A 23,732-nucleotide genomic window follows, 5' to 3' on the forward strand; every position below is an offset into this window, starting at 1 on the left:
GTTGTCTTCACGTTGGTAACCGATTCATCTTGCTGCATTATATTCGCGACAATTTCAATATGATCACGACTACTTCACCATCGCGGCCAAACGCGTTGGATTTATCATTGTACTCAATTAGTGTGCCTATTAATTGGAACAGCTACGTGTCCACTATATCTGAAACAATAGAGTCAAAACAAGAAATTCCTCCAGTGGAAGCATACTAGGTTTTAATTGGCTTGAATATGGACACTGCGATTAAAGGTCAGACGAAACGAGATCTGGCGCAAACAGCAGTGGACGGTCACTCACTTTGTGGTGGGTAAAGAGCACTCAGAATTGTATGCGATCATAAAAGAGGCTGTGCTGCTGCATACAATCTCCCCACAAAACTGATGGTTTAATATTTACCCATTAACGACCATGTCCACATCATTACAGTTCCAAGGATGCTCTCTATTCGATGGGGCATGGAAAGTACTTCTTGCATTTTCTGGGGAAATCATAAGAGTTCCTTAGTTCTTTATCTGAAAAAATAATCGGATTACCTTAGTTTGAATTTGTTCAATCCCGGTAATGAAAAAGGCGGACACTTAGATTAAAATGCTAATGAGAAAAAGCGTACAGTTAGGCATTAGAAGGTCATATTTATGAAAGATCGCGTAGCTTCAACGAGTTTTCAGTTTTTCTCTTAGCAAATTTCGTGGAACAATGGAAGTTTAGAAATCCCAAAGGCACTAACAAGCCTTGGTTCAAGGGGATTGTACATTGGATGAGCATCTTCGGTGTAGTGGGGTCGTGGAGAGCGGTCTCTGCGCTTATGGTGACGATTATTACAGCATTACACAGAGGTCCAGAATGCAAATTTAGCAGGAATTTTAACTTTTTGCTAAATTAAATGACTTAGCCTTACAACATGTTTGGCAAAGTTGTTGTACTTTGAAAGGCCCTTCTTTTTGCTCTAAATTTAGCAATATTTACAACAGAACTTTTTTATGGTTTGAGATAGAGCTTTGCTGTCTTCAATGAAGTTGTAGAGAAACACATTTTAGACAAATTTGCTGAAGACATGCAAGCTCTAGTTTTTATATTTTCCATTGCACGAGAAATTCAAATGTAAGCTTTAGGGTGTTCCTTAAAAATGGTTTTATTTCTATAACTTTTGGTTTTTATTTTACGCTAAAGTACCCTTTGGACAACTTAAAGATTATTTTAGGGCGCATAATTTGCTTTAAAACATCAACTACTTAACTTTTTTCGTTTTAAAGTTATAAGAATTTTTATATAAAAAATATAACTTTTTCAAATATCTTCGATTCGGGCACTCAACATTGAATACTGTTGCTTTCATATGAAATAGCATGTTTTGTAGTATAGATCACCAAAAAATGGCAAATACGATATTTTTTTTATATCTTGCAATATTTACTCAAAAAATTGTTTATTTTTAGTAAAAAGTATATATAACTTTCTAACGAGCGAAGCTAGAGGTTCAATATATTAAGACAAATTGTTCTCCTTCAAAATATCTGAAAGTATTTCTAAAGTGATCTTAATGAAAAATCAAAACTGCAAAAGTTATACAAAGAAAACCATCTTTTTTAAAAACACCTCAAATTTTTTTGGTAAATTTCCTGTAAAATGAAAAGTATACGACATAGAGTTTCAGTGTCTTCGACAAAGTTTCAAAATTTCATTATCTTCTATTTTGTGGAAGACAGCGAAACTCTATCTCGAACCATTAAAAAGTTCTATTAAAAATAATAGAAAAGTATTGTAAAGTGCAATATTTTATCATGAAAACGAAATTACGAAAATAACTTTTTCAGTTTTCATTTTTTTACAACCTATTCTTCAGATCTTTTTCAGAGTTTTTGAAGACGAACATTTTCTCCTAATACAAAACTCTAGCTTTTATTGTTCAGAAGATATAAGTACTTAATATTTCAAAAATAGATTTTTTTTAATCAATTTTATGAAATTTTAAAAAATATCGCCTTTTTTGCTCAATTACAACTCTAATCACGTCCTTATTTATAGTTCAAAAAGAATTATCTTTTATTTGCCTCAAATGAGTGATATTGTTATTCAAAACAACCCCAATTTTGGCGAAAAAGTGTTGATAACTTTTCAACGCAAATAGCTAGATATATAGTGGCATGAAACAAATTATTCGCCTTGAAACAATCTTAAAGTTGTCTGAAGACTACTTCAGTTGTTAATGAAAACAGCAAAAGTTATAGGAATAAAACTGTATTTCGAAAAAACACCCTAAGCTCCGATTTTTAATTTATTGTAAAATAAAAAGTATGACGGATAGAGCTTACATGTCTTCAGCAAACTTTTCCAAAATTTGTCGTTCTACAGCTTCGCTGAAGGTCGTTTGGCTCTAGCTACTATGACTAAAAAGTTAATTTTTTGAACCACCCTAACTGTTGTTTTAACAAAAAGAGGGGGCTCATAAACTACGAAAACTTCTCCAAAGACTTAATAAGGCTAAGTTGTTTCGTTTTAGTAAAATCTCAAAATTCCTGCTAAATTTGCATTCTGGACCACTGTGCATTGTTGTCTGTCCGTGCGCCTAATGCCCTAGCGCCAGATCACCGTTAAACGAATCCCTTCAACCTAGTCCGAGATGTGCTAGCTATTCTCGATCACCCTATTTGTCTCTCATTTACAAATTTTGAAACATGATAGATAGCCAAATTTAATTATATCTTCTCATTTGGTTGATATGCTAACAGCTACCTGGAAATCTGGTCCCAAAAGAGTTCCAGGCGGATCCAAGAGGGCGATCTGGTTCTTGATTTCCTGTAGTATTCTTCCGTTTGCCAAAAAGCTGCAAGTTCAATTTCTTCTTTTCCGTAACATTGTTGTTCGCCCTCTTTTCACTTTCCTTGATACGATCTTTGCTACTCAGATGTTGAAATTCCTCTTGTGTGTGTGTGTGCTTTCCGTATAATAAGCCTAATAGTGTTTCTCCTTGTTTCAATTGTTAATCAAATAATAGTTCGTGCTAAAAAATAATAACAAATTTTACATCTAGTCTTTGAACATATTTCTAACTGCATCCTTTAGTCTGAATAGAAATGCACTAATATTTTTTTCTGCATATCGATCTGAATTCCTTATTTTAATATGTAGATGTGTCAAAATATATTCCCCTAGTAGGGGAACTGGGGGTAAGACGGACATATTAAGCATATACTGAAATATAACATAGTAAGAGCATGTTTTTGTCAACATGTAATACTCTATGTTGTAGCTCCATATGCTGGCTTTGGAGTGCCCAGAGGAATTATATTACAAAAATCAATAAGTAGCATTTTTTAAAGAACTGGAAAACGAAGAAATATCTGCACTTTTTCCAGACTGCGGATGAAACGGACATATGGTGGGGGTAAGACGGACATGCTGCAGAAAGGATGATCACAATACAAAATAATAAAATTTACTGTTTTTGGCGGATGTTTAGAATGGATTGTGGTTCTTGTTAATATATATATATATATATATATATATATATATATATATATATATATATATATATATATATATATATATATATATATATATATATATATATATATATATATATATATATATATATATATATATATATATATATATATATATATATATATATATATATATATATATATATATATATATATATATATATATATATATATATGTTCAATTCGAGGTGAAAAATGACGTTTTGGGGTTCGATTTAGAGTTGAAGCAAATGATGTATTTTCTAATATCGTTTTTGCCGTTGTCACAAAGAAAGCTAGACAATCAGTTCCAATGATCAGTCACAATCAGTTATACAAAACTGGAAAGTTATATATTAAACGCGTAATTGGTAACATTAGTTCCTCGATTACACACAGCCAGAGTATGGGACCTGCACAAAATCGTCTACCAGGTTCTAGGAATTCCGTATTGAGCCTCGGGCACATTAACGTACATTCTGCAGTCTACTGCATGTGAGACTTCAGCTAACTTGATGGTTCTTCACGTTTAACTGCTTTAATTTCGTTTGTACGGGCGAGACATTCATAAAAAGAATGAATGAATAGAATTAATCAAGACTGTCCGTCTTGCCCCACCAGTACACATATTTTTTAAACGTTTGTACTTATTCACGCATAAATAAACTTACCTGTTATTTTCCACGAAGGTGTCACTAAAGAGTTACTTTATCGAAATAAAGGAAAAAATCCGCGAAAGAATTGATTTTTTCATCGCTAATCCTTAAAATCGGAAACTTGAAAATTACATCCGCACGAAACTGCACTACTGATTATCAATATTTGCTTAAATTGTAGACGTTTATCAGTATTCAAGGCCTACTAAGTGTTTCATAATTCAAGGTTACCCATAATAATAGGGTACACATACAATGCAATTGAAGTTTTAATGTTATATCCCTAAAATTACCATGTGTCCGTCTTACCCAACCTGTCCGTCTTACCCACAGTTCCCCTATTACCAAAAAATAAGTTTAAATTTTAAACAAATCCTAATTATTACACCATATTTCAAGAAATTTATATTGTAAGCCTAAATAAATTTGCATCTCAATAGAAAAATTAAATTATTATGCATCAAGGATTTCAGACACATACATTTTGTGCAATACAAATATGAGGTTAATTTCAGGTTTTAGTTTGTTCCAAATTTTCGAGTGGGTATTTCCCCTCTCGGTTATTTTCGAGTGGGTAGTACTACCCACGCTATCCGTCGGCCCGGTTTCTATAGTTTTCTAATGAAATACCTAAATAGTATAGGAATTTTCGAATTGCTTGGTGGAAATAGGACAGAAAAACATTTATAATGCCTAAGCCTAATTATGCCAGAAAAGGCGAAATACAGGGTGTTTGGTTCATGGTTAAGAATCTCTCGGGGGGTGATAGACTGCCATATTTGGAGAAAAAAATTGTTCTACACATACCATCAAATCTCAACCGTTACAGAGTTATTGAACTTTTTGTGTAAAAAACTTATTTGTCTTAAAATACCTCTAACTTTAAAAGTATACTTTGTATTTTAAATGTTTCAGTTCCATTCGAAAGGTGAGAAAATTTTCTATTGAATGGTGTTCTCATATCTTTTAAGTAATTAGTTTTAATTACCTTTAGCTGTAAAGTAGTTAAAAGTTAGTGTTTTTGAGGCGGTTTTTGCTAATTTTCTCGAAATAATGAAGTATGATTATAGTAATATCCATGATCCAAAAGTTGGGTTTTAGGACGATTCATAATTTGTTCTTGAACGTCATATTTCTATCTCTTCTCATTTCTTTGTAATTTCATTACTATACTTTTCCTGTACCCGACTTGCAAGTATTTTAAAGACTCTAATCTAAAAAATATGCTTTATATCGTTATTTACAAGATTTCATTAGAAAGCTGAGAAAATGTCCTATCAGTGTATGTACAAATATCTTTTAGTTAAGTGTACTAAATGATTTTTTACTAACGAAATAACTCAAAATTTGTGCTTTTTGGAGAGTTTTTTAATTATTCTATTTATTAATCAACAAAATTTATCGTCACTATTGTTCATTTGATGCCCCTTAATGTTCTCTATAACTTTTTATTAGACACTTTGTCGATATCTCTTTCCATTTTGCTGCTATTTAATAGTTAACACAGCATGAGCTCACCACAAATGTAGTGGGTTCGAAATCGTTATTTTTGCATATGAAACGATGTGATAAAAACGATTTTGCGTCGAAACCAAAAGAGATAATTGAATGGAGTCAAAGAAAGAACTGTAGAACTTGCTGAGATGCATTATTTCCATGATAATAATGGTGATGTTTATTATTTACTATTTTAAGAAAATTAACGAAAATGCTAATAATAGCACTAACTTTAAACTAATTTACTTTTAAAAGAATACTAAATTCACTTAACTGAAAGGTATTAATACATTTTTCACTGTAAAATTTTCCTGGCTTTCAAATAAAAAGAAAAAAAGTACAATAAGTGCCGTAATTTTTCAATTAGAGCTGGTACTAGTGAAAATGAGATAAAAATATCCAAGTTGAATAACCCAAAATCATGAAAATAAGAAAAGGTAAGTGTATCATGTCAATGAACAAATTAAGCAGCTCATCAAGACTAACTATCTGAATTATTAAAATGATAAGGTTAACTATTAGGATTTTCGATAAATGAACGAAAAATCGTTTGAAATTGTTTAATTTTCAATAAATTACTTTAAAAGGGCTACTTAAACTCATTAGCAGAAACAAGTGAGGGCATCACTCAATGCGAAATTTTCTCACCTTTCGGATGGAACTAAAACATTTAAAATACAAAGTATACTTTTAAAGTTAGAGGTATTTTAAGGCAAATAAGTTTTTTACACTAAAAGTTCAATAACTCTGTAACGGTTGAGATTTGATGGTATGTGTAGAACAATTTTTTTCTCCAAATGTGGCAGTCTATCACCCTCCGAGAGATTCTTAACCATGAACCAAACACCCTGTATAGTGCAATTACTGTGCAGAGATTGAGAGCCCGTTTTTGAGGTAGTAATGCTATTATGTAGCACCAGTGCACAAACGTCATGCTATTAGAAAGCATGAATTGGCTGCCATTTTCCGCAATGTAGTTTTACAACGATTAAACCAAGGTGTAAATTCAAAAGGCAATGAACAAAAAGACTAATTCGATTTGGTAAAGTTCAATCGACCCTCCGACAGATCTTAATTTCAAACTTGACGTTCATGTCGTCCCCGGTTTATTCCTTCGTTCGTTTAAGGAACTGTAATCAATCAAAAAAATTATTTATGCTAAAAGCAGCTTCTTTCGCTCCACTGAAAATGGAACACTTGTCAAATTTGATCCTACACCTTCCCCCCAAGCGCAGACTCCTTAACTCGCGAGTTAAACTGGATCGCTTCAACCGTCTCGCTCGAAGGTAGGCGATAGGAGTAACGATTTCGCTTGCTTTTTTCTTCCCGGTAGCATTTATCTTTTAATCCAGCGATCAAGCATGTCAGTTTCAGCGCACCCCGGTAACCGGCAACAGTCCGCCGGATTCCGCGTGGAACGAAATAATAAAATTGATGATGCTGGTTGGAATCGCATTTTCCTCCTGGCAAAGTTTGCCGGAGTCGGCAAAACAGCAGCGAAGGAAACCTTCGAAACACAGCTCGTTTCACATTCATTACTCGGTCGATCGACGAAAGCGCGCTGATACTGCTGATGTTTAAACAAATTTGCCAAGTACTGCACGGTACGAGCGTAAGAATGTGGCAAACGGTTTTTGCTTGTCCCGCTTTATGGATCGGGACGGAACGGAACGAAGCTGTCATCGTTGTGACAACATCATGTCTTCCAGAAATTATTAATACACTTTCTCGCTTCGTAGCAGGAATTCACGCTACGCCGTTGCCGGTTTGCTGTTCGAAGCCGGAAACCGGATATTGATTGCTGTGTGAATCTGAGTGTATCAAAAGCTGTATGATTTATTGCTACCTGTGTAAACTGATATGCTCTTCCGGATTGGATGAACTGGGAATCGAAAGCGAAATATTATGAAGCGCGAAGGCATTGTTTTCGCCACTTCGAAGAATGGCAAGCGGAATCGACAGAAATTTAAACAATCATAAATCATTGCGAGCTTACAGAGCAGAGACTGTTTATTGCGGAATGTTGCGCGGGTGTCAACCACCGGAACACGAACCACAGCCAGTTCGTACCCGCAGACGGTGCAAGTGGCGGATGGTGGATAAATCCTGCAGCACAGCATGAAGCCGTGCCGAAGGGATTTACTCACGCTGTTGCTGTGAACATATTTATTCACTTTCCCTGGAAAACTGAGTTGTGGTAAAGGTTCATAACCTATAGATTGGTGGTAGTGGGAAGGGATTCGCGCCAAAAGGTTGGCATCCGGCAGTTCGGTGGTTCCATTTAGAGGGCTGTGTGGATGAACTTCAAAAATCGAATGTTAGGTTTTCTCTTTCAGGAAGGAATCGTTACTTTCGCCGGTCTATTGGTGGATTGTTGGCTGAGAAGTTTACTTTGGCAGATTCGTTTCACCTGTTTCCGTTGTTTTGGGGCGTGTTTGCATTGTTTCTGGATCATTTCTGAACAGACTGTCGGGATTTTAGGATGGGAAGAAAAGGATAGGTGTTGGTAGTAGGTACACATATGAGTTTATTGTTTGTTGAGTCTGGTAAAATGTTTAATATCGGCTCTATAAGTGTGCGCGAAATCGCTTCTGTGTTCACCTGTATTGTTCCTTTAATCTTTCGACTTTCCTGAAATGATTTGAATACTAATATCCATTTATTCACTTAAATCTTGCATTACATTTCTAGACAAACACGTCAAATGGTCCTAAGTGCAAATGCGAGCTTCTCTTTGTTTATTACACCGTCATCATAAAACTTTCCAATGTCGTTTCAGGATACATCGAAAGACTCTGATTTCAACTAGCATATTATGCTAAGAGTTAAGAAACAAACGAATAGACGGCCGAGTTATTAGCGAAAGAGAAGGTAAACAAAGATAAACTGTCATTTACACTTAGAACCATTTGAGATGTTTTGCCCAGCCCCCTGTCAAGGACGACGTCTCTGTACAGCCAGCATCACTGCCATGAAAATCAAAACATAAATTTTGAATCGAATGTTTAAAAGCTATAATTAGTTACTAAATGTTGATTTTCTGAATAAGATGGTATTATATCATCCCACAAGATGCAAAACGTCGTGTGGAATGCTTGAATATCGTGTATAGTGCCGAACATAATTCTTTGTTTGGGGCTTTATAGCTATAACGCCCCATATATGTTGGTCGCTGTCAAACTCCATATGGTGGTATAGGTTGCCAGGAGACTGGTTTTGCCCAAAGAGACCCAGTTAACCTCAGCCGGAAATGAACCGGAATTCTGGCTGGTTCCAGTTCGTATTCCGGCTCCACTGACACAACCGATTCTAATTAGAATCGGTTGTGTCACTGGAGCCGGAATACGAACTGGAACCAGCCAGAATTCCAGTTCATTTCCGGCTGAACTTTACTGGGGAATAGGCAAAGAGACGAAAAGTGAAAATCAGTCAAAACGGCATCACTCCCTTTATGATGATTTCAACACTAGAATTTTGGCAACCGCTTCCACAGGCAGCACTTTAAATGACTCCTATTATATTTTGAAAACAAACCGTATGTCGTTCGTTGGATTTGTTTATCAAACGATGCGCATTTCGAAACAAAGAGATGAACTAATTCTAAAGCTTGTTTTTACTCATACATATACTCTAGAATGCACCTCACAATCACGATTGAACCAAATTCTGACGAAAATTGAAATTTCTTTTTTGAAAGATGTACAATACTTATCTCCTCCAACTCAGGCGTGAGTAATGTTTATTTACATTGCACGATTGGTCTGGTATTTTTGGCTTCACACTATTCGTCTCTTTCCCTATTCTCTTTGGTTTTGCCAAATTTTAGCCAAAGATGTCAAAATGGAGAAAGATACATGTTACGACTGGGAACACTGGCGGTTTTCCGTCGCTGCCCACTACACACAGAAAAAAAAAATTAGTAAAGATCAACGAGAATAGTGAAAGAGACGCAGAGTGAAAATCAGTCAAAACGGCAACACTCCCTTTACGATGATTTCAACACTAGAATTTGGCAACCGTTTCCAAAGGCAGCACTTTAAATGACTCCTATTATATTTTGAAAACAAACCTTTTGTCGATCGTTGAATTTGTATATCAAACGATGTGCATTTCGAAACAAAGAGATGAAATAATTCTAAAACTTGTTTTTACTCATACATAGACTCTAGAATGCACCTTACAATCACGATTGCACTAAATTCTGACGAAAATTCAAATTTTTTTTTGATAGGTTTACAATACTTATCTCCTCCAACTCAGGCATGAGTAATGTTTATTTACATTGCACGATTGGTCTGCTCAATAAGGTATTTTTGGCTTCACACTATTCGTCTCTTTTCCTATTCTCTTTGGTAAAGATAAACAAATTTTGGTTTCAAATAACAATTTTCCCGTTTGATATAGTGACAAACAAAATTCAGGTTTAATTCAATCAATGCTGTTGCTTGAAATTATGAACAAATTCATTTGTTGGCTTTTCAATAGTTTCAACAAATATTTCGTTTGAATCAACAAAATCATGATAAGTTTAACTCAACAAACAAGTTCGAAGAAACAAAAACAAATCTTTTGTATTAACCAAAGGAGAGAACAACTCAAATTTAGTTGAAAAGAAACAAACTGTTGGTTTTTAACAAAGGGGTCAGTTAGATACAACAAATTTTATTTTGATTCAATAATGTTTCCATTTAAAATGCAAACAGAAGTTTTTGTTGAACTAAACCAAATGCATGCTTTCGAGAAACGCCCATTTTTGTTTGAAACAGTTATTCGTCACGTTTTAGATTCAACTAAACGTTTTGTTTATTCAAAAAGGACTGATTCTTCTGCGTGTAAGAGGCTCGAGCGAGAGCTGTCAAAAAAGCTACGATCGTCATCCAACAAACACAAATCCAAAGTATATTACATATTGCAAAGAGAATAGGGAAAGAGACGAAGAGTGAAAATCATTCAAAACGGCAACACTCCCTTTATGATGATTTCAACACTAGAATTTTGGCAACCGCTTCCACAGGCAGCACTTTAAATGACTCCTATTATATTTTGAAAAGAAACCGTATGTCGATCGTTGGATTTGTTTATCAAATGATGTGCATTTTGAAACAAAGAGATGAAATAATTTCAAAGCTTGTTTTTACTAATACATATACTCTAGAATGCACCTTAAAATCATGATTGAACTAAATTCTGACGAAAATTCAAATTTCTTTTTTGATAGATGTACAATACTTATCTCCTCGAACTCAGGCATGAGTAATGTTTATTTACATTGCACAATTGGTCTGCTCAATAAGGTATTTTCGGCTTCACACTATTCGCCTCTTTCCCTATTCTCTTTGATATATTGTAGCCTTGCATCTTTTACCAAGGTACTCAGTGCTCTCTTTCACGACTACAAAAGTGGGGACGAGTTGTGTAGATGCTTCGTGAGCGTAAATTCATTTAATACGTGCACGGTAAAAAATCATCACGCTAATGTGAAGTGATTTGGTGTTGAATTCGCACTACTTGCCAAACATTGCAATGCGAAGTGCAAGTCTATTAAAAGATAACAAAAAAAGCAATATACAATCAACAAAATAGCACTTAAATTGCGATGGATTACTAATGTGCATTACATTGAACTCTGATCGTTTTCCATTCGTATATTAACGAACAATCACATGCAATTTAAATGAAGTGTAATGAAATCAACAGAAAATCACTACTATTATGATTGGTTTGAACATCACTGTCGATATGCAGTGCATTGAACTCTGAATGTTTTCCATATGTATATTATCGAATTATAACCTACAATTTGTTGTATCTTTCATAAAGGGGTTAGAATATTGTTTTTTTTTTATTTCACGTTTATTTTGAAAGAAAAACAAAACATCTATCCGCAGGTCCCGTCCTAGCTTATTACTTGTCAGGTAGATTGTTATTGTTATTGTTTATTGGGGCTTTAACCTATAGGTCATTCGCCCATGAAATAAAGCGAGATTACAATTCATAATTATACGTTACATTTCATTTTGTTTGCGTAATTCATTTTATTGTTTAGATGCTGTCGTATAGGCCGGCGTCCTTTAGGAAGAGGAGGAGTGCCTCCTCCCGAACCGGGTCGTTGGATAGGGTGTCCCGTATCGAACCAGTCAGGCCGTACTGACGCCGTAAGTCCTCCAGTTCTCGGCAGTTGCACAGCAGGTGTTCGACGGTGAGCCGGGTGTTGCAGGAGGCACATTCTGGGACGGGCTCGCTGGACACGGTGTGTGCGTGGGTTACTCGTGTGTGCCCCACGCGGAGTCGGGAGAGTATTTTTTGTTCCCTCTGGCTGTCTCGATCGGTCCAGGTGTCGGCTGACCCTTTGATTTTTTGGGTGTGATTTCGAGAACTCCGCCAGTGGTTGGTGAATCCGTTCTGCAAGCTGATGTTGAATTCCCTGATGATGTCTATGGTTGGAGTCTCATTAGGGAGCCGGGTCCGGGCCCGTCTACCGATGAGGGCTAATCGGTCGGCGTCTGTGTTACCCTTGATGCCGCTGTGACCCGGAACCCAGCAGATTGTAACCAATGGGTCTCGAAGTGTCTCGATGGCCTGAACGAAGGGATGTTTGGAGGTCCCGCTAGCGACGTCCCTCAGGACCGAGAGCGAGTCTGTCAAGATGACCGTCGGTGTATCGGTGGGTCTTTTTATCATTCCCACTGCAATGGCGGCCGCTTCCGCTGAGAAAACTGAGCAGGAGGGAGGTAGGCGGAAGGAGAGCCCGTTCCCCAAGCCGCTGATCCCCGCTCCTACACCGTCGTTCGCTTTGGAACCGTCGGTGAAGATTTTAGTGTGATGTGAATATCTTCGGTTAATTAGCTGTCTATATTTAACTAGTATGCTGCTGGGGTGATCGCCAACTTTTATAATGCGAGCAAGGCTGTCGTCGGTGTTGGGCCCGGGGTCGTACCAGGCCCGCGGTCTCACCCGGTGTAGACGAGCGATGGGTGGGAGGTCGTTGCTGGTAAACTCCTGGTGCAGGTTGGAGGCGGTGGTGAGAAGGGGGCACTCGTCGCCCGAAGTTTTCTCCAGGAAGCTTAGTGCTCTTCTGAAGGCCACCCTGGCTGTTTCCCAGCGGCAGGGTAGAACTCCTGCCTCTACACAGGCAGCTTCGGCCGGGGTACTCGGTAGTAGACCGGAGGCTAGCCGCACCGCTCCGTGGTATAAGGGCCCGAGGATGTCGGAGAGTCCGTCTAGGTTCCGGCAAGTCATCTCGATCCCGTAGAAGATTCTGCTGTGGATAAGAGATCGCACGACGTTAAGCGCTGCTCGGCGGTTGTTTTTGGGGTGGTGGGCGCAAATGGTCCGGACTAGTCGCTTTCTGCTCTGGCAGTCTTTTTTCAGTCGCCGGAAGTGAGGTATCATTGTCAGTTTCCGGTCGAGGGTGATCCCGAGGACGACCGGTTCCTTTCGGAACGGAATTACTGTACTGTTGAGGCGGATTGGACGAGCGTTGGCTGGGTGATATGTGCTGCAGCAGTGTGTAATGGCGCACTTGGTGGCGGCGATGTTGAATCCGGTGGCGAGTGCCCATCGGCCGACTGCGTTGACGGCGGCCTGCAGCGATATTCTTGTGCGCGGGATCGTCTTCCCGAGAGCTACCAATATGATGTCGTCCGCGTACACGAAGACATAGACGCCCCCGGGTAGCGCGGTGAAGAGCGAATTCATCCTCACTAAGAAGAGGGTCACGGCTAGTATCGATCCTTGTGGCACTCCGTTGGCCTCGCGGAATTCGTCGGAGAGTGTGCCGCCTATGCATACCCGAAAGCGGCGGTTGGTTAGGAAATTTTGGATGAAGACGCCTAGGTTCCCCTGTACGCCCCATCGTTGGAGTTGTTGAAGGACGCCTTCGCGCCAGACTGTGTTGTAAGCTTTTGCTATGTCGAGTATGGCAATATCGGCGTGGATGCCTTCGGACCTTGCTCTGTCTAGTACCTCGCCGAGCGAGCCCAGATGGGCCCCGGTGCCGAGTCCCTTCCGGAAAGCGAATTGGCGTGGGTCGAGTAGTTTCTCGTCTTCCAGCCACGTAGTCAGTCGCCGGTTTACCATCCTCTCCAGTGTCTTAGCGGTGCATGACAGCAGGCTGATTGGCCTGAAGTCGCTGGGGGCACGGGTACCCTGGCATTTTTTAGGAATGGGGACTACGTGGGCCAGTTTCCATTCCTCTGGGAAGGACCCGCGTTCCCAGATAGTGTTAAAAGAGTCTAGGAGGGCTCTTTTGCCTCCAGGCGGAAGATGCCTAAGCATCGGGTAACCAATCCTGTCAGGGCCGTCGGACTTTCCTCGAGCGTTAGTGAGAGCGACGGCAAGTTCCGCTCCGGTAAAGGGTCTGTTGTAGGTGGCTGCGGAGTCTGGCGTGAAGGTCGTAGGGGAGGCTTCGAGTCTGCTTTTTTTCTGAGCGAATGCGGCTGGCAGGGCTTTGTCGGCGGATAACGTTTCGAAGTGGCAGCCTATCTTGTTTGCCATTTCCTCTGGGTCAGTAATGGTGGCGTTGTTGACCGCTAAAGAGTAGCCATTTTGTTGACGTTTGCCACTGAGCGCGTTGACCCGTCTCCACAGCTCCGTGGTTGAGGAGTCCGTGTGGATACCGTCCACGAAGTTCCTCCAGCTGGTTTCTTTAGCCGTTTGGATTGTTTTCCTCGCAGCGTTTCGGAGCGTTCTAAAGTTGTCCGCTCTTTGGTCCCGAAGGGGGTGATTGGGCGGTGTTTTTTGTAAGGTGCGGAGAGCTTTCCGGCGAGCTTTGACGGCAGCGGCCACTTCCGGATTCCACCAGTGCACGGCACGGTGTGGTGGTACCCCGCTTGTTCGGGGGATGGTTTCTTTCGCTGCGTTGACGATAGTTTCTGATAGGTCGACCAGTGAGTACGTACGGTCTCGAACAAGGTGGGACTGTATGGCAGCGTCGTAGGCATCCCAGTCGGCGTTTTCATATAGCCAACGTCTTCGTCGGGTGGTTTTAAGTTGGAGGCGATTTATGCGTAGCACGATGGGGAAGTGGTCACTCCCGGCGGTATCGTTGGACGTGGACCAGCCGCATATCCCAGCGATGGAACTGGAGGCGAAGGTGACGTCGAGGGCGGAGGAGGCGTTACCACGGATAAACGTGGTACTACCGTCGTTTAGTATCACGGCGTCGATTTCCTCGATGAGTTTGACGATCTCGTTACCTCGGTGGCAGCACTTGTCCGAGCCCCAGGCCTTATGGTGGGCGTTGAGGTCCCCCATGACGATGAATGGGGCGGGGACCTGGTTGATCAGGCTGGTTAGTTGGCTTCGTATGTTGGTAACCCCTTGTGGTAGGTAGATGGATACAATAGAGCAGCGGATGGGGGTTGATATCCTCCTGGCGACCGCTATTAGTTCCGTGTTGAGGGGGAGGTGCACCGACAGGAGTTCCACTTTGATGCCCAATCCGATGGTTTGGTGGTTGTTGTCTCCTCTGGCCGTCTCCCAATCGTATCTGTTTCCGAACCATGGGGTGGGGTCAACGCCGGTGTGCAAGTGGGTTTCCTGAATGGCGAGGCAAAGTGGTTCGGTGCCGGCGATTATGTTCTGTAGGTCCCCTAGGTTGTTCCTTAGGCCGTTGATGTTCCACTGGACGGCTAGCGTGGAATATTCTGAGCCGGTGCTGTTGGTCATTGAGACGCTGTTGGGACTGCGCGGTGGGCTACCTGGAAATGATTCGGAGCCGTACGACTGGTCTTGGTGGGAGTAGGGTGTGGTTAGACTTACCCGGTGGTGATCCGGGCCCCCTGCACCAGCAGCCGCCGAAGGCTCGTCGGTGAGGGCCGGTACATCCGCGGACAGGGCTGGTGCAGGGGAAGAGGCTTTCTCCCTTGACAGGAAGCTATCGGCTTCGTGCGCTTTGTTTGTGTTGAGGGGGTAATTTTTGTTGCAGTTGTTGATGGGTGGCCTGGCGTACGTCCCTTCCAATGACCGCGGGAGGTAGAGCAAGGGGTCCGCAGGCGTTGTGTCGGTGGTTTTTGTGCGTTTCGTTGCGGGTAGGTTTTGGTATCGTTTTCTGAAGCGTGTGGTCAACCAAACGTCGGCGGTTCGATCATTCCTTGAAAAAGAGTTTGTGGCGCTGAATTGTTCTTGTCGGTTGGAATGTTGATATGGACTTACCCGGGATGTGCCCGGGCTTCCCGCACCAGCAGCCGCCGGGGGAGCATCGCTGTAAGGCGGAACGTCCCCGGTCAGGGCCGGCAAGGGGAAGTGGGTGTCACGATTGGTGACTACTGGTTTCCTGGATGGTCTAAAACGTACCGGATGCCAAGAGCAACCGGGAACCGGGCTGAGGTCTCGTCGTACTCGTTGCTGTTGGTGAGTAGGAGTTTCCCGGCTGAGAGTTCTTCCCGGTGGTCCGCCAGGTGCGGGGATATCGGGAGACCCGAACCGGTTCTTGTTGCAGTGGAGCTGTTTGGTTAGTTTTCCTGATACTGGTGTCATTTTTGGGATCAGGCGGGGAGATCGCCTACTCTGGGGCCCGGCAAGATGCGGGGCGTTGGAGGCGGTCGTGGTTCCCGTCGTTTGGGATTGCTGTGTTGGTGGATTCTCTGGATTTCTGTCTGGTTGGCCTGAGATGGATGGTGAATGCGTAAATCGAATGCTAATGGGGATGTTAAAGGTACTTCCCTGCTGGTGCTCCAATGGTCCTGTGTCAACAGCCGCCGGGGGTGCGTCGGACGTATCCGGAACTTCCCCGGTCAGGGTCGACACAGGCGGGCTTTGTTTTATGTTGCTGTTGAATTCGTTGTTTTTTATTGGCATCCCCAGTTGCTATGATCGTTGTATGACTAGTCGGACATTACGAAAGACGCTTGGGGCATGGAGTTTTGCGTCGTTTCGGTGTCTGAGATGTTCAAATGTCCGGATAGTGAAGGGCTGTTGTTGCGGGAATTCGCTCGGGTTGTCCGTTGTTGTTTCGGTGGTGCTGGCTCTGTTTTGTTTCCGATAGGGCTTCGGGATTTATCTCCATCGCCTGCTCGGCTACGATTTCTTTGCTGCTTTCGTTCGTCACGAAGTCGGGGGTCTCGCTGTTGTTTCGCGGCTACTACGTTACATTCGGTCGATATCGTGGTGATCGGGTTTAGTTTGTTGACGTTTCCCTGCTCTACTTTCGGTGAAGTGTTAGCTCTGCTTACCTCGGTGAGTTGTTGCTTGGCAATTCTAAGCTGGCGAACAGCCTCCGCCAGGTGGTTTTTTAGGTTTAATATTTCATCGTCCCGGTCATCTTTTGGCGGATTGCTCTTTTCGCCCTTTAGCCTAATGAGCTCCGCCTTCAGTTTAGCGATAGTGGAATCTTTCTCGTTGTCTTTCGATTCCGTGCCTTTCTGGGTTTGTTCGGCGTAACTTGGTCCTTTGCGCTTTTGTGTTATTAGAGCTCTTGCTTCGGGGAAGGAAAGGTTTAGTGAAACTTTCGCTTTAATGATGGCTACCTCTTCCATGTATTTGGGGCACTCTTTTGCTCTTGTTGAGTGCTCTCCGCTGCAGTTTATACACTTCGAGACTTGGGTGCATGGGTTATCTTTGGCTGATGGGTGGTTCAGACTGCAGTTCAAGCAAGTTTCCTTGTTGGGGCACACCCTAGTGCCATGCCCAAATTTGCCACAGCGGTAGCACAGCATGGGGGATGGGTAGTAGGGCCGGATGCTAGTGCGTACCAATCCGAGGTAAATGTAGTCGGGGAGGGTTGAGCCACTAAAAGATATCACCACCAGAGGAGTATTGCTCACTACTCCTTCGTGCAGCTTGGTGATCCTACGCACTGCTGTGACTCCTTGACCTTTCAGCTCGTCGAGAAGTTCTTCGTTGCTCATGTCTTTGGTGTCGATATCGTAAACGACACCATGAGTAATGTTGAGAGTGGGGTGAGAAACCACCTCAACTTTTTGCCCGTCGATCAGCTCGTTCAAACTCATCAGAGCGTTATATGCCTTTTTCGACGTCGTCCTTAAGACATAGCGGGTCCCTCTACCTTCTTTTGTGGCCGAAACCACCTTTGTCGGATCGCATCCTAACACACGTTGTACCGATTTCAAAATCGTGAACGGGTTAGTCGTCAGTCGGGCATCGGAATCACCGTCCAATGATTTCGCTCGCAGTAGCAGAGTCTGCTTGTCGATTATATCGCCAGAGTTTAAGTACCCTGGCAAAGTCCGACTCAAGGATGGGCCGCTGCTCCCCGGGGTGGGGAGAGGGGGAGGTTCCCCCATTAGGTTGGTTGTTTATGGGTTGTCAGGTGGGCGGAGGTTGGCTCTTTCAAAATGCACCCTTTACACTGCACTACACTACCGCCGGCACCTATGGAGCCGATTACACTATTTCGGTTTGAATTCGCGCGCGCACGTGCGACTGTTCAAACCAATGCTCGTGGTGGAGGCGGAGGGTTGACCACGGTTTGCACTTTGATTTGATGGAGACGCGCTATCGCTCGACTCCTTCGGAGTCTGTGCTCCTGGTATCGGTGGAAAAGTCGATTTGGATTTTCGGCTTAAAATTCGAGTAGCCTTCGCACTGATAATACACGGCACTTCGCATTCACGTAACAGACCGGGCGGAAACCAGTTGGTATACTAACCGGGAGGCGGAGCCCGAACTTCGGAAACTATATGGGTGGCGTGGACCGGACGAAAGTTTGGGTTTTAAACGCGGAGCTTGTGTTGAGAACAACTATCGGCTCCGAGTGAGTGAACCTAACTGTTGTCAGGTAGATCATTTGGATGTTTGGAGGACCACATGTTAAAAAATTTGCGCTAGCTTTCATTTCCGTTAATGGCAACCGAGTCCTGATGAGCACTGGGTTGTAAAATGTCCTAGTGCCCTGGCTGCTCGTTATCACTGATAATCTTATAAATTTTATCATTCTTTGCCTCTTGCCGATTATAGATAATAAGCTGTTCTTCGATATCCTCGATTGTCGCAACACCCAGTTGAATCAGCAAATTTACTGCAGCAGCTGTGCCGGTCGATTCCGTGACCTGGAACAAAAAACCATTGAAAATTGGCAACAAAATCTACATTATACTTACGTGCTAGAAACCGAGCATCGGATGGAAATATCCCATTACTCCCGGGATTACTGCTTTGCGTGCAAAAAAGCTGCTCCTTCAATGCTTGTTTGTTTTTCATATAATGACATGCGATTATTGACGTTTGCAAATAATGGTGAAACTCTTCTAATTCAATAGATATGAACAGTGGTGACAATTCAACAAATATAATTTTAAATTTGAAGGTGATTTCTATTGAATAGTTTTCAAAGGCAAATCATTTTGGTACAAACTGCAAATCACTAGCAAATCAATCCTTTATCATTTCAATTGGTAGTGAAGTATGACAAACATATTCAAATGCAAAAGCACTTGAATTAAACGTGACGATTTTTTACCGTGTGGTGATTAATACCAAAGATAAACTCAAGATAGACTGGTCGGATGATTCCCATGTACCATCAAAATGCGACCCCTCGATGATTCTGGTTCACCGTCAGTGTGACAGCTCAATAATAAATTGAAGCGAAGCTTTGCGAAATAGAAACAACATCGATATTTGCGTCGTATGACAATGCGTTATTTCGAAAATAACAAGTAAGCTTTCGTCTGGAAAATAAACAAACTTTGAGGTTTTTAAAGTTCGGTAATTAATTGATGTGACTAATGGCGATTCCGTTTTTAGATTACTGTCACTCTAAGTTAAAGTGACCAGGCGTCCCGGATTAAGCAAACGCATACTATTATTCAGTTCACCGGTTCACGGTTACTGTACCATCATATTTGTTAATGGTTGGTATAGGACCTAGTAATCTTGAGTTTATCTTTGTTAATACTCCAAATATTTGATCGCTCGCGCGTGAAAAAAAGAAGAGGAGCATCGCCGTGGAAAGCGACTACCAGCAGCAACAGTCGTCGTTTCCCGGTCTGCGACCCTTTTCAGGACAACAAATGACGTGTAACTTACTTCCGGGAAATGCCGGTCGGCAGCTTCCGGCGCTTTTTTGCTTCAATGAGTGGAGGTTCTCAACCGGCAGTAGCGCAATGAAGACCAATAAAAAAAGCTATTGAAGACGGTAATCAACCGACAGGTACCTCCCAATCCAGAAATGAGTGGATTATTTGACTTCCAGCATGAAAGAGTTTCGTTATGAAGTCGACACAGGAATCACGTTCGGGGCCTGGTGGGCAGGGCACGATGACCTTTTTTGGAAAGGATGCAGCACGTTCAGATGGCCAAGGTTGCTGCTCAGGAAATCGAGCCTCGCGGAGCACGATAGCTATATTTACCGCAGAAGCCTAGTGACGAACAATAGACATACGTAAATATGTTTTTTTTCTGGGTAGTTTTCCACCACTAGGAAAAGATTTCAGCGTGTTCGTTCGGCAACAAGCTAAAACCGTCAAAAGTAGAATCGGGAACTAGTGTACGGTGTCGGTTCGCCAATAGGGGTAAGGTCAAGTGTAAAGGAGTGCTTTCGCTTTCCCAGTTCAACAAAACGGAACCGCGACATCGACCGTTTACGGTATAAAGGATAAGTCGAATGAGCCAAGCTCTAATCTATAGCTAATTGACAAGCAGAACGAAGCAGAGCGGATAAAGGTACCCCCTTCGAAGAGCACTGCAGTGACTTCCGGGATCGCTTATGGCAAGTAGACGATCCGGCGATTCGTCGTCAACGTCGCTAGGCAGGTTCCAACAAAGGAGCCAAGCTTATCTCACTACCTCAACGCCAAGAACCGCTGCCGTAGCAGTCAACGAAGATACGACCGAAGGAGAACATGACCGTTGTTGTCCCGGCCGGTCGTAAGATACCGCTCTTCCTCAGTAGCACCAGACCAAGTTCTAGCGCGCAGTGCAGTGGAGGGAGAGTGGAAGTGGAGAATAGAAATCGATAAATTTATATGTTTTTGTTTTCCCTTTTGTTTGTTTGTGTACGGATATTCGAAAGTCTTGGTAGAAGCACCTAGCCGCCCTTACAAATAGGGACCGCCGGACAAACAAGAAACCAAGCAGTCAGGAAACCCCTACTTACATATTACCACAGGAGCCTTAGCATCTAAGCGTCAGCAAACATAAACAGCCTCCTCATATCAAGGAGTCCATCGTAAGCAAACGGTACAAGTGCCTGTAGGCGGACTAAACCCCGAGAGAGAACCACGTGGCATATGCGTGCAGAGTAAATAAACTATTCGTTGGATCTGACCTCGAGAAGTTGACCGAGAATCAATCAAATGTTTTGTGTACGTTTGTGGTTTGAAGCTAGAGTGTGACATGGAAATTTGTACACGACTTCTCTCCAGAATTGAGAAGTGCGAGGACGTTACGCTGGAGCAGTTTTCGGAGAAGAACGAGCGACTGTTCAACCTCAAACTCGATAACGCCATGATAAAATCAACATTATCCTCCTTTCAGCAGGTGTACGTGGTTAAACAAAAGCCGTTCAAGACAAAGAAGTTTCAGTGGCGCGATCAAATACCGCATAAACCTACCGCAAGCAACACGAAGATGCAAAAAAACCGTGCTGGCTCTGCGATACTTTTCAGTTTGTCCGGGACTGCCCATTTAAAAGTGATTTAATGTTAATGTTTCGACTGTAGTCAAATCGGACATCGTGAAGAATACTGTGGCAGTGCCAAACAGTCTCGAAATTCACAGAAAGGATGGCAGCAAAAGCTTAACAGCAACGTCGTCATGATCAACGAGTGCACTGTCCAAAAAGCGACGGAAGCTTGTCTCCGTCGGTATCAATGCGACGGCCATACAGCTCCAGCTCAACGCCGCCAGCGATATAACAGTCACCGGGAGGCAGATTTGGAGGCGTGTAGGAAGCCTAAGCTTGTACTCCGCGACAGTGAAGACCGCAACACCTTCGGGTAATACATTTCAGCTTGTAGGCAAGTTTTCGTTACGTCACCATTGACGGTCGCATTCGTCGAGAGCTGATCCGTGTCTCCGAGCGACCATTACAGCTCCTCGGATCTGATCTTGTGAACAGCTTTGGCTTGTGATCATTGCTCATGGACGCATTTTACTGTCACATTGCCAGTCAGCCAGGATCACTTACTGCACTCACCCAGTGAGCAAATTTTCTGGCAGAGATCGCTCTGCTAAATTTCTGTAAGTCTTGGTTTGGCTGCCCTGTCAGATTTCTGAGCGAATCTTGTCGGGTGAGTTGAGCTGGGGCGAGCTCGGTTTCGCTCGCGTTTTCTGGCAAATTTTGACAGGAACCGAGCTAAACCCAGGCATAACTCGGACATAAACTGTGCAAACATCCTGGCAATTCCTACCTGGTAGAATTTAGCACGAATCGAGCAAAACATCTGACAAAGATGTGACAGGAAGCGTGCAGAGATCTTGACTATACATTTCTGGCTCGATTCTGGATAAAATTGAGCAGCATCGGTTGGTTTACCCGCTTCTGTCGGAAACGTTTGTTGCAATTGAGCGAATTCGTTGCCAAAATTCTCGCACAAATCGCGCAAAATACTCGCAGAAGCTCTGCCAGCATCAATTTCGCTTTGCTCAACTTTTGCTAACTTTCTGCTTGCCACGCTGACCGGGCAGAAGCTGTCTTTCCAGAATTTTCAGTCAACAGGTCTGTGTTCAAAATTGCAAGTAAAATTGAAGTTAAACCAGCAGTGTCATCCAGTTTTTTGCCCTAAGCGGCTACCGGTTGGAGCAGTTGAAAATGATCACTCCAGTCGACTTTCGGATTGGGAGACGCCAGGTAGTGCCATCAGAGTCTGGTCTCAGCTCTGCCCTGCAACCATATCAGTATTCTGTACCCGTTCTCACTTCCTGAGAACCTTTTTGCCAAGCTGGATTTCTGTAAAGTGTCCAGCCAGATTGATGTTTCGGACACTTTTCAACAGCCCAGTTTAGCTCATTCGGAAATGAACCGGAATTCTGGATGGCTCCAGCACGTTTTCCGGCTCCAGTGACACAACCGATTCTAGTTAGAATCGGTTGTATCACTGGAGCCGGAATACGAACTGGAACCAGCCAAAATTCCAGTTCATTTCCAGCTGAACTTTACTGGGAAGTAGAGGTCGATAGTTGCGCCATCTTCTTATCATCTTCTTACCCATCGCGGGCTGTGTCATTACAATGGCCTTGCTCTGGGTGTGAAAATAGCTCCTGGTGCTTTCCAGCAGCTGTTCGATGCCTGTCTTAAAGGAACTTGCGATTAGTAAGACGACGTCGTGGTCGGTGACGAAACTGATAAACAACATGATTGCAACCGCAAGGCAGTGCTACAGCTATTCCAAGAATTTGGACTCACCAAACGAGCTGAAAAATGCTCTTACGGCAAGGATCGGAACCCCTATTTAGGGTCACATCAACGACAGTCGTGGACTTTAGCAGGATCCAGGAAAAATCGAAGCAATGACTAAGCTACTGGCTCCTACAGTTTGTTTTGGCGGCCGCTCTTTTCTTGAAGCGATACATTTTTTTATGGATTAGCGGCCGCTATTTCTTATCGGTTACCCGACTGTACCGTCATAGTACCCAAGTAGCACTTGTAACAAGCAACGGCAACGATTAGTTGCATAAGCTTTTACACGTGCGCTTTTTTGGTTGCTAAACCACTTCAATCATCGTCGCCGTATACCTTTAAAGGGCGAACACGAAATTATTGCGACATATTCAACAGGGCATAACTTTTTTACCATTGGGTAAAAATCAACCAAATTTTGCACACTTTCTCATTGATGTGTATTGTTTACATGCTGTTTTTCTATTCAACGTCGTGTTTTTCGACTCTACGAAAATGGAGGTGAACCAACGCGAGTCGAGAGAACAAGTTCTTTCCAAATACCTGGAATTTCCTGACCTGTCGCACCGGCAGTTGGGAAAAATGTTGAACATTCACCATTCAACCGTCTCCAGAGTGTTGAAGCGGTTCCAGGAGCGGTTGACGTTGGACCACGGCAAAGGAGCTGGAAGAAAACCGGGACCGGAGAACAAAAAGACGGAGGGAAAGGTGAAGCGGATGATTAAAGCAAATCCCAACGTCTCAAGCCGTGATTTGGCTAAAAAGATCGGCATGTCGCAGAGCTACGTCCAGAATGCA

General features: G+C 42.6%; 2 protein-coding genes across 2 annotated transcripts in view; one reads left to right on the top strand and one right to left on the bottom strand.

The window, feature by feature from the left end:
• The window catches only part of LOC131677573 (chondroadherin-like protein), a 224,226-nt gene that overhangs the window by 74,133 nt on the left and 126,361 nt on the right, over nucleotides 1-23,732 (top strand). The window lies entirely within an intron of this gene.
• LOC131695405 (uncharacterized) lies at nucleotides 11,675-16,432 on the bottom strand. The gene has a single exon (XM_058983893.1). The coding sequence runs from the start codon at nucleotides 16,430-16,432 to the stop codon at nucleotides 11,675-11,677; it is 4,758 nt and encodes a 1,585-aa protein (XP_058839876.1).

This window comes from Topomyia yanbarensis, chromosome 1 (genome assembly GCF_030247195.1).
Source record: "Topomyia yanbarensis strain Yona2022 chromosome 1, ASM3024719v1, whole genome shotgun sequence".
NCBI classification, from domain to species: Eukaryota; Metazoa; Arthropoda; class Insecta; order Diptera; family Culicidae; genus Topomyia; species Topomyia yanbarensis.

Coding starts and splice junctions, on each gene's coding strand:
- LOC131695405 (XM_058983893.1), bottom strand. CDS start 16,432: ATGCCAATAAAAAACAACGAATTCAACAGCAACATAAAACAAAGCCCG.